Raw genomic sequence first — 14,060 nt, 5'->3', positions numbered from 1 at the left:
TGTCACAGGACATGACACAGGAAGTGATAGGAAAGCCTCTCCAATAAAGGCAAAGTCATCAAAAAAATTAGCACCATTTTCAATATCAAATAGGATAGTGCAGGAATGTAAAAAGTTCGTGAGAGGAGGTATAGTACCCCATAAGTGGTCAGGGAAAAAGTTCCTTCATTGGTGTTCCTTCATGAGACGAGTAGTGCCAATATCCCATCTTTGGTGTCATTAGAATGTGCTTCGTTATCACTTTGTTTTCATTGGAAGGAACAGTACTCATCATTGCTGTCAATGGGAGGGAAATATGGTTCTTAGAAAGAAAATGTGCATAAATATTTTCCCTACTCTATCTAAAGCTTTGGAAAAATGTATTTTACTTGAAGTAGCTGTAACAGCTTGCTAATGTTACTTTTTTTAATTTGTCAGATCTGTGGTCATGCCTATAGCTCAGGAGTTCTCCCCTGACTTGGTCCTGGTCTCTGCAGGATTTGATGCAGTGGAGGGCCACCAGAGCCCACTTGGAGGATACTCTGTCACAGCAAAATGTAAGTTTGAATACAATAATCTGCATTCTTTCTGTATTTTTTTTTTCTCCGCAAAGTTGGTAACTTTTTCCATACATAGGAGTGTGGGCAAAGTGGGAGGGTGGACACCAGAGTCATGGTAGCTATTGCTTTTTTTGTTCTACCCAAAGATCTTGTCAACTTGTTTAGTTTTTTTTCCTGTAATTTATCCGGATCATTTATTCAGTCTGTAATAATAAAAATATCTGTGTTTAATTAGTAATAAATATTCTTTTTATAAGGAACTTAATTCTGGCTTTACTACCTAGTGACTCATTGATCTCGGAGACCCATTCAAAATAATGTTTAAAGCATACACATTGTAAAGTTATGCCTGTTACATTTTATTTAAGTATTGTTCTTAAATCTACTCAATCTTGCAGGTTTTGGTCACCTCACCACACAGTTGATGTCTCTGGCTGGTGGAAGGGTTGTCATGGCTTTAGAAGGTGGTCATGACTTAACAGCAATCTGTGACGCATCTGAGGCTTGTGTATCAGCTCTTTTAGGCATAGAGGTGAGGACACGGGGGCAGTACTTGGTAGGGCCAAAGTGGATGAGCTTGTTGTTTCCTAGCTTTCTAATTCATTTTCTTGGTTTGCAGCTCACACCATTCGATAACAGCGTCCTGCAGCAAAGGCCCAACATCAATGCACTGAGCACATTAGAGAGAGTCATTGCTATCCAGAGTGAGTAATGGGACATGGGCTGTGGATACAGTATATGCCTTGTGTTTTCTGACATGATTCTTTGTCTACATGCATAAACCCAGAGGCCCTGATTTATTAAAGTTCTCCAAGGCTGGAAAGAATACACTTTCATCAATGAAGCTGGGTGAAACAGAAAACCTGAAATGGATTTCCTATAAGTCATTAGCTATTTGTTTGCAAATGTTTTCAATTCTGGACCAGATCCATCCCAGGTTTGCTGGATCACCCAGCTTCACTGGTGAAAGTGTATTCTCTCCAGCCTTTGAGAACTTTATTAAATCAGGGCCATAGTAAATCTGAGGAGTAAGTCGGGAGTCACTTTAGAGCTCTTGTTTATACATGTCTATATATTTACTAAGAGTTCAGGTGCAACTAGGAAACCACAACATTATTCCGCAACACTATTACTAAAATACATTGACTACATGGGTGCAGGGCTTTCAGACTTTGATATAAGGCTACTTATATTCCCACTCCGTCCTGGAGCCTGGTAGACTGGTGGCCTAAACTAACATCAGGTTTCCAATGATTTACATTACTGCATGTGGGAAAGGCAAGGAGCATTAATATCAAGATAAATCAACAATCATGGCACTGTCTTTTTTTCAACAATCATGGCACTGTCTTTTTTTACAAAAACAAAACAGTTCTACAAAACTTGTTTTGTTGGTTACCTCCAACAGGAAAACACTGGAGCTCTTTAAATAACATGACCGTGGGCCGTTCCATTTTGGAAGCACAGCGAGGAGAGGCAGAGGAAGCAGAAACTGTTACCGCATTGGCCTCATTATCAGTAGATACAGAACAAAGCAATACAGACTGTATCTCCAGGTAAGCAATGGCAGCACAGACAGTAACGTGAAATGCATATCTGCCAATAAAGAAAAATGTTGCAAACAGAGGTAAAGTGGTACTTGGTGTTGTAGTACAACTATCAGAACATTATGTCAGAAAAAATAAAAGCTATGGTATTGCTATAATCAGGCAGTGAGAAGCAATACTGTTACCTCTCCGCCCTCAGGTCACTTGTCCAGCAGCTTGAAGCATCCTCAGGCTCCCTTTAGCTGTACAAAAAATTGTATTTCTTAGCATCCTCAGCACTTACAGGGGCTGCGCACAGGTGACTGGGATTTTAGAGTACGTTCTGCGGTCAATGAGTTTCTGGTTCCAATCTTGTCCTGATATTGGCTGCTAGTCCTATTTATACCTCACTTGTTCCAGTCACTGGTTGCTTGATCCTCAGCCTTGCTACCTGAAACTTGCTCAGCTAAGCTATACTCTGCCACATTTAGCCTTTTGGATTCCTGACCTTGACTACGCTTGCCTGCTGCCTGCCCTGACACCTGCTTGGACTTAAATTACACTTACCTGCCGCCTGCCCAGACCTCAGTCTCTCTAGATCTTGCCTCTCGCTAGCGTCCTGTCCAGTACCTGATCTTGGCTGTTACTACACCACATCCCTCTGTTCTACTCTCCCCTGGTGGTGAGGGCCTGGGGACTGTGACCTGGTGTTCTCCTGCAGCAAAGTATACTGGTGGTCACTAGGGCCACTAGCCTTTCACCCGTTGTGGGGTGGTCTGGTGAAGACCAGGAGACACTTCGATTCCACGCCCCAGGTAATGTTATGTCACCTGCCAGGGGGCACAGCCTTAACAGAAGGATCCAGGGAGAAATATGCAGGCTTCTGGAAACAGCTCTCCACTCGAAGAACTGTGTAGGCAGATCTCTAAGTTGAAACTCACCCTGCAAAAGGTCCTGTGAGACTGCTAAAGAACCATATCCAGAGAAATGTATCTAGACTCACACAAGTGACCATGGCCTATAAGCCAGTTTTTCTGTCTCATCACCAGTTTAGTAACCCAAGTTGCCAACCCAGTTTTAAGGAGATCGAAGACAATACTGAGCCTTTTGCAATGCATGTCTGCTCCTCTTCTATCTGCAGCCCCTGACCTTTGCAGAGGAGTGCACTAAAGTTGACATGGTTATCTCCCTTTGGGGGTTACTTTACCCACTTCCTGTTCCCAACCGTCTATGAAGTATGCTGTCAATGTACATTATTGTGGAGCTGCCTCCATCAAAGCAATACACCTCCATTTTTGCAGTCATTGATAAACTCGCCAAGATGACCCATTTTCTGCTATGAAAGGCACCCCATCAGCAGTGACTACCCCTGAGGTCTGCTTGAAAGAGGTGGTACGTCTTCATGGAATATCTGGCGATATTGTTTCATATAGAGGACTCTAGTTTACCTTTTTGCAAGAACTTTGCAAAAAGCTGCAGATTTGGTCCTTACTGTTTTCTGGTTACCATCCACAGAACAATGGGCAGACCGATAGAACCAACCAAACATTGGAGCAATACTTTAGTTCTTGGTTCCAATCCTGTCTTGCTATTGGCTGCTAGTCTCAGCCTTGCTACCTGAGACTTTGGATTCCTTGACCTAGGCCTGACTTCGACTACACATACATGCCACCTGCCCTGACTTGTGTTCTGGACTTTGACTATGCTTGCCTGCCCTGACACCTGCTAGGACCTGAACTACGCTTGCCTGCCCAGACCTTGTATTGTCTAGATCCTGCCTGGCGCTAGCGTTCTATCCAGTACCTGTTTTTGGCTGTCCTTACACAGAAGCTTCTTTGTTCCTCTTGCCGTTGGTGGGGAGAGCCTGGGGGCTGCGTCCTGGTGTTTTTCTTACAGCAAAGTAGTCCAGTGGGCCCACTGACCCATAACCTCTAGCAGGGTGCTCTGGTGAAGACCGGGAGACACCTAAACTCCGTGCCCCATATAATCCTACATCACCTGTTGGGGGGCGCAGCCCTAACACACACATATAAAATATCTTAACTGCAAAGAAGATTTCAGGTTTTTGATTATGGGACAGCTCAGCCAGGATACACCTTTAGCTTCCTGATTAGGCAATAAAGGAACAGCAGTATGTTGTTTACTCTGCTATCTCTAATGGTTAGCAAGTTCCAAATGATGGATTGACAACACCATGCAATACAGCAGTCTGATTGGTTCTCAGTGTTGAACTTCCTCCATCTCCAGTGATGTAAATGGCCTTGTCTATTGCAGGTTTAGAAGTGTTTGAAGGCCTACAAATGGGCATCTTAAGGGAGTTCAAGGCTTGGTACCCCTATGACACACTGATATCCTCATCTAGGATAAGCAAATAAAAGATGGAATAAAGCAATAAAATTATAATTCAGCCTCTTTACCATTACAGGCCATTGGAAGAGCCCATGGAGGAAGAGCCAGCTCCTTGATCTCCCCCTTCCTTTTGGACTCCACACTCCGCAATCCTTTTTTTTATTTTCCTTTCTTAGTTTTTGTTATGGTGATCGGTTTATTTTTTCTATTAAAACCAAGAAACAAAAAAAAAAGCAAGAAAAAAAGAAAATATAAATGGGTCACATGTCCTGTGTCCAAGCGGGCAAGACTAGCACACCCACCCGTCCCTCTCCTCGGGAACCCTCAATCTAAGCCAACACCCTGTTTCTGCTGCTGAGTCTGGTAATGCTACTGCTAATGTTCCATTGATTTGTGCCTCTTACACCACTGATATCCTCACAACATCCATTAAGTACTTTTACCCCTTGTCCTAAAGTGGGCCTGAAGCACAGTGGAAGCTGCCATTTTGTAAGCCTCCAAGAGTCTTTACCCAATACCAAACGTTACCTGGTAATCATGCTCTTTTTAGGTGATCTTGATTTTCGGGGCCCAAAAGGGTGGCTTTTGTTAAATAAGGCATGCTTTGTTATGTTGGAACTATGATTTAGTGGTGCCTTTTGTGTCAATATGCTTTCAATTTTGAAACATTGGCATGAATAGTGACCTTTTTTAAGCCCATTACCAGGTATTTGTGGTTTTTAATAAATGAAGGCTGTTTTTTTTTTGATAATTGGTCAGACCAAGAGATGGCACTTAGACTGAGTAAGCATTGGGCTCACTTTACATGCTCATCAAATTAATTCCTACTTTACTAAGGCCTATTTCATTTCATCCCAAGAATTGTTACATTCAAATGTTACTCAATTTACTAATTGCTGAATGGCATGAAAAAGTTTTGAGGTCAGTTTTAAACGAAAGCTTGAACCCATCAGTGTTTGGTAAGCATGACGATCGAGTCACTTCATGTTAAGCAATTCTTTGCTCTCTGGGTTTTCATGTTCTGAAATGGATAACAGTAATTTACATTTGGGTGGTAAAGGGTGATAAGGGGAGGCTGTGTATAAAAGGGTCATCACTTTTGCAGCTTTGGTTTTAAGAGTCATGCCAAGTTCTGGTGATCTCCTGTTCTTACTACACACATAATTCTGAAATACAGCATTAGTATGATCATAAGGGGATTTCCAAAGCACATAATGGCTCTGGATCTTGACAATTATTCTGTATGACTTTGCAGTCTAAACCCAAATCCTTCCACCCGAAAAGGTAATTTGGAGGTTCCATTGCCTAAACACAGGTGTGTTAATCATCTAACATGAACTGCACATATAAGCAAAAAGCAGTTTTGTATTGATTTCTTGAAGATGTACGACCTATCTAACAAGTATTGTATTAACCATTAGCAGTTTCGATCTCTTTGGTAACCTACTGTATTTTTGATTTCTGATATTTTGTTGATATTCATGGCCTGTTGGTGATCAGTTGCAGTGTTCTCCCAGCCCCTTTTAGCCAGGCGCACCACCCGGCTGTTTTTTGGGTGGATGCTGAAACGTTGGGTCACAATAAAAGGGCTGTCACTTGTCTACAGCTTCTTCTAACCCAGGTTAAAAAAAAAATTCTGTGAAGAATACTGAGATGAATATTGTTTTAGACTGTCAACACATACTACCATCAATCCCAGGCCTATTCTACCACCATCTATAGCAGATTTGCTATATCCAAGCAGTCTGATGGGTACCATAATGCAATACCCAAGCCATGCCTAAAGGAGTTTTCCCAAAATAATTCCATGCTATTACTGATTTAATCTGATACTAAGGGTCAGTATATTAGAAAGAATGGACAACACAAACAATTATCATAAAATACAGAAAAAATATTTTTAAGTGTGCATCTCTGCCTCTGTCTCCCCCATGTTTCAGAGATTGTAGAAAGATGCTGTGCAGGGTAGGGTATATATAGAAAACAGAAGTTAATGGCACAATCACATGGGGCCAACCTGAATCCAATACCATAGTGAAGTGGCATGAGATTGACTTATTTTATCAATAATCTGTAAATTTTATACAGGCTTCTCATTCCTCCCCCATGTCATAGATACTGTGCATCATTGCTAGCAAAGCCCATAGTTACAAAATAAAAGGTAGAGATTCATTTGACATGCATGCGCACTATGACCATCTTACAATGCATTCTGGGTTATTTACACACCTAAATAGGGGTGCTTTAGTCAGAATCATCTCTCTTATGTATGGCAATGGAGGTGAAAGGGAAGGCAAAAGGAAAAGCCAAAGGAAAACCATGTGGAAGCTCTCCCAAAACCAAAAAGCAATATTAATTGGGCAAAGTTTTCTAACTTAACCCTGATGATGTTGGTTTAAACTTGGGTGATGCCCCATATTCACTGGTTAATAAAGGCTAGACTGGGAAATTATCATTTAATGCCTTGTCCAGGTTACAGAAATTCAAATTTTTGCCTATTCCTAACAAGCAGTAAATGAGCTTCTAGGCAACCCATTGTAGAGCAATTCATCCCTAAGGCTTTTAGCAGAAATACTTTTATAATCATTCAATCCACTGAGTTCCCCCAACTCCCTACTCCAAGCATTGACTTTGCAGCTCAGGTTTTCTTGTTCCCCACCACTGGTTTGACCCACCCGGCTCTTCGCTTCCCAACACTGACACCAAAGATTATGGTGTGCCCCCCCCCCCCCTTCCCTGCAGGAATTAACAGTTTTCTGGCCTTCGAATCGCATGCACTTTAGTGAGGATAACAGGTATAGTTATCCTCACTAAAGTGATTCCCCAGGGCTGATTTCATTGTAAAATAACCCCTTGGTAGATCACCCACAAGAGTAAATGGAGAATGTCCTCCACAGAGAGGGGTAGCCAGAAGTCTTGCTTTCCACTAGGCCCTGGTGGTCTGCAGAACAAAAGGAACAGAGAATCCTAAAGCGGACAGCAATAAAACTGACTGCAACATTTCCAAACTATCTGGATTTCTTTTTTAGACTTGTTGCATTTAAAGTAACTTTTTCACATCTTTCCTGGTATGTTTTTCCTATAAAATCTTTGGTTAATGCAAACTGTTAGAAAGGCCACACTTTAAACCACCTGTGTTTTTGCAATGTATTGCTCAGTCCCTGTGCTTAATGAAGTGACTTGAACATTTAAATCGAATATGTCACAGTCATGATATTCATGATTTTGTTGTATTCTCCTGATGATGAATTTGCTAAAATATGTCATTTAGATGTATTGAACATACCTAAAAATGTCAAACTCTACCTATGAATATGTGCATTTCATTTTTATGTACCACTGCACAAAATGGTTGTATTTATGATAAGCATTTCTGTGTTAGCGTGCGCATATACACACAGGTCATACTTGTATTAATGGAAGTTTTTATCCCCACCAAGGACCAAACTGAAATAACTACGAGTGTCTACATAAGTATTTCACCATTGTTTAAACAAAGTTGTGTAATGTTTGAGAAATGTGCTGTTCCCCCCATCTGTCCCTAAAATTTATTTTTTCTTTTTTCCCTCGAAATCATATATTATGTTAATAATGACACTGTTTGACTGCTATGCAAGTCAGTCCCTTAAAGGGGCAACTTCACCCAAAATGGTTTCTCCCCTCCAGGTTCTGGATAGCAGTGAAGACCTGGCGGGAAACAAAGCCCTGCCCTAGTCCACCCTAATCTAAAATTGACTGGTTAGGTCATGGCTGGTGGAGCACGCTGGGATAAAAAAAAAGGCAGACATCACCTGAGTTGCCAGAAGCTATTCTCTGCTTCACTTTTATTTAGCCAAAACACTACTGCTAAAAAGGTTTTTACACTAGAGCTGTGCAAATGTTATATGCAGTTGGGTTTATTCAGTAAGGCATCGAACAATACCAAATTAACCTGAAGCAACCAAAGTGAATCTTTTAATATTAGATTGATTGCTCTGGGTTGCTACATTTTGCTTATTGTACTTTCTCTCTCCGCTGCCTTATTGAATAATCAATGCAGTCTGTTGGCAAACAAGTTCCTATTTAATATGTTGAGACCTGTGCAACCAGCGCCTAAGATGGAGGTATTAAACACTAATGTGATGTTTTATTTAATTAGAACTTATAAACTATAGGTAAATTGTTCAAGCTATGTAGGGAAATTATTCTAAAAGGTCAAATGAATGAGCTGTTTTCTGCCAGATATCTGGTGGAACATTATAAAGCCCCCTTGCACTTACTCAAGCAAGTTCATTTAACTCAAGTTCACCAGATATTGAATCTTAGTAATGCCTGGTGTGTATATTACAGTGATCAACCCATACATTTTTTTGAGCCGGGTGGGAATAAGTTGTAGGCGAGTGGCAGCCCCTGTATTGTGATCAAACTTTTCAGTAATCACCCAAAAACAGCCGGGTGGTTACTGAAAAGTACCGGGCAGTGCACCCGGCTAAAAGGGGCTGGGGAGAACACTGTATTATATACGAGTTTTTCAAAATAATTATTATCACTTTTAAAATCCACCGCTGTGACCGACTTCTACTTGCTGTGCTATACCACCATCCTGTTGTTCCATAAAAGCCATTGCACAACACCAGATGCCTCCACCAGAACATTTTTACAAGTGGGTCTACATATGAGTACAAGTGGGTCAGGAGTGAACTTGAAAAAAGACTTTCTAATTATCCCCTATATTTCCGCTTTATCTATATCAGACTGACTTATCCTCAAGTCTACTTATTCATCCATCTTAGTAGTAAAATCAAGCAAAATGCCCACAACTAAGGTGGTATGGAGCCACACAAGTTTGATTAACCCCCCCCCTTTAAGAAACTAACTACTAGCATATAAATAGCTGAACAGATGGCAACCTATAGTGCAAGATACACAAGTACAATGTTAGAAACAATAAAACACTCATGAAAGCACACTACTCCAGTGGTATGTGATCAGTTTCTACTACACACTACATAATGCTGCTTGTATAGCTTACACCATAGAGGGGCATTTGTTCTATTGTAGAGGCTCACATAACTATATTTTTTAATATGTAGTTTTGATTTACCACTTGTTGTTTGTTGCATCCTTTGCAGAAAATCATTACTAAAGTAAGACAATGTTTACTAGCATTGAGAATGAAAGAATCTGCATTGATTTGTATAAAGTTTAGTAAAAAGTAGAGATCACCCCAAACATGGTGCTGCACTTAAAACAGCAAATATTTTAGATTACACTGTACACTACACAATGATAAATCTCTAAACTTGGGTCCTGGGGCACCTAAAATGTCTTATGTAAAGTGCACTTTACTTTAAGGGAGCGACAATTATAGACAATTATAAACTCTGACAGATAAAAATATAGGGGTGGGTGCTCTTTACACATGAGATTCCCTGAGCTCAAATCATTTTCAGGGGCTGCTGAGCTAAGAACTTTTATTGATAGAGAAAAGCAATGGAACACATTTAATTCAGCACTAAGCAGGAGACAACGTTAGCAGATGTATGGAGCCAATATGGCTGTCCTATGCACAGATATATTTAAAAACTGTTTTTAAAAAGGAATTACATGATTCACATGTAAACTATAAAAATACTATAGATCCCCTTTCAGTAAAAGTTATTTATTTGCTAAGTGTAATCAATGACTACATTAATTCTACATTAATTTAAAGCCCAGCTTAGGCCTTACTAAGGATCCTCAACATATTAAATAATGGAACTGGTCTCAGGTGTCCTTTACAATTTATTTTGTAAAAAAAGCCAGGTCATTCTTTTTTTCAGGCGATAATTTAGGATGGGGTGTGGGTGGGTTCACCTTAAAATAATGTCTTAAGGCTTTAGCCCCTCCCTCACCATCACATGCAGTGGACTTGTGCAAATGTCTCGTAACTTGTTGTGTAAATAAATATATATATTTTTTTCTAAATTAATAAAGAGGAAACCTCACATGTTGTTCGACAGTATTACGTGCAGAGTTGGGGGCTCTGGGTGGACTCAGATCAGTCCGCTGTAAACTCCCGTTTTTGTGTGTCTGTGTCTCCCTCACATGCTGTGGGTATGGATTTTCATCTGAGTATTTTGTAATATGTCCTGTTTGTCCTTGTATAAATAAAATGTGCTCAGACTTGCAGGAATCTCTCTTTCTGTCTGGGTGTTTGATCTTTTCTTCTCTTTGCTACGTATTAAAATATGTTGACAAGGATTTCGACTTAACCATCCACCTATTTTAGGCCTTTTCCTGAGACATGCCTGTAATAGTGGAACCCTTGGAAAAACACAGAGTGCTGGACGTTACAGACATATCAGAAAGCTTAACTGGATGAGAGGAGAGCGATCAGGTCTCTTTTACTGAACCGATCCCTAGGGATCCCACCATAAAGGTCAGGATTGTTTTTTTTAGGGTGTTGTCACTAAGTGAGTGGTTAAGAGTCCAAGCAATATACACATAGACATGGCTACCCTTCATTATTGACGTGTATCTTTGCTCCTTGACAGATGTAAGTATTTCACAATTCGGGTGTGTGCAGTACCTGCTCCCCTATTACCCACTGTGGTTTCTTCCACTCGTTCATATAATACTATAAGGAAAAGCTGGCAGGGGAACCACTGTGTGCTGTGGGGGAGAACAGGCATTTGACCCATCCAACTGGTGAAATACTTGCAGCTGCCAGAAGTAAATATTTTCAAGCTTTCAGGAAGTCTTTTTAATAAAGAGACCTTGGGTTAACAGGGTCACTTATCCCATTAGGGCTACAAGTAAATGTAACCAGGTTCGTCTGCATGGCATGGAGTTAAATGCTTGCTTGGCTAGAAGGGATAAAAAAACTACAAATTCTTACCTTATTCCATGCTCCTGTAGATTTCATTCTCCCTGCTTTACATTCCTGCCTCGCCAGTTGCAACTGTCTGATGTTATTATGTATAATCCAGGACCTGCAGTTCTGTATTGTACAGGGAGATTGTAAGACCAGGCTACGGATGTTTTTTTTCTTTTCCCTTACTTATATAAGCATTTAGACCATGTAGTGCAGTGGAAAAGGTCTGGGAAGACCCCCTTTGCATGGCTATATTTGTCAATGGCCTGGAGTGCAGCTTCAAGAAATACATTGATGTCCCCTCAGTGCTCCTGGATGTTCACAGAACATTAAAGAAGCAGCACCACACAGATTGGGTTACCCATGTGCCCACCTGTAAGCTTGTATGCTTATAAGATATGTGACAGCCAAGAATTAATGTACCTATAGCAGCATTTATTTATTTATAATGTTTTAGTTCCCTCCAAAAAAAGTCCAACTCTGTTATCAATAAAGAACGCAGGCACTTTATTATGGAAATATCATCGGATCAAAATACACTCTGAAATGAAACCTGCATATAACTTTAGTGAAACAAATAAACTTCTGCCTTGAAATGATTGTTTGCATTTTGAGTGAAGGGTGGTATGGTTGATAACAAGTAAGGATTTACTTCCCCAATATGGACACCTATGGTCAGGTGGTCACATAATGTACCGCTGCCCCAAAAGGAAGATCTGGTAAAGTTCCTCTGACAGTCTCCTTCCCCCTTTTTTCTATCTCTACTTTCTAAATGGGGATACAGCATTAAAGGTTTTAAAGGTATATTACAGACGATGGAGTTTACCAGAGAATCTCTCCAATGGTAGCTTCAAAAAAGAAGTGTGGTTAAGGAAAAGTCTGTTCATTCACCCTTCATTCAAAATAAAATAAACTATTGTAAGAATATTACCTTCTTTCAATAAACATAACAGTAAATAAATAAGTATCCCATACCTAGAACTAAGCATCACGTTTTCCCTTTACTTATAATAGGAAATGTAACAAACTATTTTATCCAAGGGCCATCAGTCTCTTTTGTGTGTTCTCACTGAGTCAAGTCCTCTAACTAAGTATGGGGCCAGAATAATGACCGTGAGGGGACAGAGAGCATGGCGCAGAAAGTTCAGTGTGTAGTAAAGGACAGGTGGGGATACAGGAAGAGGAAGAGATTGCTGGACTTTTACGAAGAGGACAGCAAATAGCAGGGAAATGACTCTATCACGCCAGCCTGGAGTTTTTCTATGCAGTTTTTGGTAGAGAGGACAGCAAAGGGCAAATCCCAATCCAAGGGCATTCCCTGCACTCCTGGTGACAGAGGAAAATGGTCTTGTTTCAGGGTGGATCCATTCTGACTTAGAACACCATTTAGTGGCCAGGTGAATGGACCTAAAACAAGTGAAACATAAAAAAATTAAAGTAGTATAATGGCTAAAATCATACATGACATGTTGTATTTACTATAGTATAAAGCAAGAATTTTATATACCTGAAAATGACATTGGAAAACAAGAATTTTGGTTTATACTCAAATCATACCACTAGATGGCACTGTGTCTTCACATAAAGTTTACAACAAACTCTTGCCATCTGAGGCATTATACTGAGTTTGTTACACACTTTACATAAGGACACAGCACCATATACTAGTACCAACCCAAATGTATAAAATACTTTAACCTGGCATTTCTGTTGATGTTTATGTAGTTTTCTTATTTTTCATGTAAAAGTGGGTACCTTGGTTTCTATTTGGGTTGGTTTCTTTTTGAGTATATACTCTGGCACTCTGTTTTAGATGGACAAGAAGCATGAAACAAACTTTAAATGACCCTGTTAATAAACCTATAACCTCAAGACTGTCAGTACTTACATTTCCCATTGCCTGCTTTGCTAGAACACTGCTCCATTTAGTAGAGATCTTTATGGGAAGTGTGCAGGAAAACCAACACCTCCTCCTCACCCCCCTATTTCTTCTTCTCTTTATGTCACCGAGGTGAAAATGAGCACAATCTGTCCTACATAACCCAACAATGCATGGCACAAAGAGATGTGTGTGTAAATGTGCTTTATATTGACATGTAGGATAAGTCTTTTAGATATAAGTCTAACAAAGCTTGCACTCACCAAGAAAGGTCAATTCCAAATGCATTCATACCCCAATATATGAGAAGAGCTCCAAGCAGAAGGAACACAGAAATCAGCATGTGAAACAAAAAACTGCGGTCATGGGGAACGCTACGCTTCAGAGTGTATCCTAAGAGCACACCTAGGGTCAACAAAACAGAAATGATTGAGACAAAAACCCCAAACAAAATGTTTTACTGTCTTTAACCGTGTTGTTTATATCACAACAAAACAATATTGATGAAAGGAAGCATATTTCGGTCAATGGAGGTAACATGACATATAAAAGAGCAGAAATGGTTAATGATGCCCAATAAATGAACCAAATCATGTTTCTGCCCTGATCACAATTACATTCCACCCCAAGTTATCTGTTTAGTTTTTGGTGTAGACCACATGGTTTGTCTACTTATCTATTTTGGTAATTTGAATAACAAAACCTGTGCAGTTGTTCCCAGCTACTTTACACCTATCACAGATATCACTACCAGAGTTCCTAACGCCTTAACAGGAATTCCCAGGTCTTCCCAACTACCCCAGCAGTAGCTTCCAGCTCCCTCTTACCCCAGCTATCTCTACAGGAGTTCCCAGCTCCTCCCATCTAGCACAGGTAGTTCTACAGGAGTTCCCAGCTCCTCCCATCTAGCACAGGTAGTTCTACAGGAGTTC

General features: G+C 40.3%; 2 protein-coding genes across 4 annotated transcripts in view; one reads left to right on the top strand and one right to left on the bottom strand.

Annotated features, from left to right (window-relative positions):
- Positions 1-10,568, top strand: part of HDAC5 (histone deacetylase 5) — a 62,101-nt gene extending 51,533 nt beyond the window's left edge. For all 3 annotated transcript variants that reach the window (XM_072414702.1, XM_072414701.1, XM_072414700.1), the window contains 5 exons: positions 418-536; positions 938-1,071; positions 1,159-1,243; positions 1,948-2,095; positions 4,491-10,568. In XM_072414702.1, coding sequence (XP_072270803.1) covers positions 418-536; positions 938-1,071; positions 1,159-1,243; positions 1,948-2,095; positions 4,491-4,530 — 526 coding nt within the window. In that variant the 3' untranslated portion in view covers positions 4,531-10,568. The remainder of the gene's footprint in view (positions 1-417; positions 537-937; positions 1,072-1,158; positions 1,244-1,947; positions 2,096-4,490) is intronic.
- A 1,164-nt stretch (positions 10,569-11,732) lies between these two features.
- The window catches only part of G6PC3 (glucose-6-phosphatase catalytic subunit 3), an 8,661-nt gene continuing 6,333 nt past the window's right edge, over positions 11,733-14,060 (bottom strand). The window contains exons 6-7 of the mRNA XM_072414697.1: positions 13,392-13,533; positions 11,733-12,656 (exon numbers count right to left, since the gene is read on the bottom strand). Of these exons, the coding sequence (XP_072270798.1) occupies positions 12,296-12,656; positions 13,392-13,533 (503 nt within the window). The 3' untranslated portion in view covers positions 11,733-12,295. The remainder of the gene's footprint in view (positions 12,657-13,391; positions 13,534-14,060) is intronic.

Source organism: Pyxicephalus adspersus, chromosome 6 (assembly GCF_032062135.1).
Source record: "Pyxicephalus adspersus chromosome 6, UCB_Pads_2.0, whole genome shotgun sequence".
Lineage (NCBI taxonomy): Eukaryota > Metazoa > Chordata > Amphibia > Anura > Pyxicephalidae > Pyxicephalus > Pyxicephalus adspersus.
The sequence above is the reverse complement of the archived record's forward strand: the minus strand, read 5'-3'. Positions and strand labels throughout refer to the sequence as shown.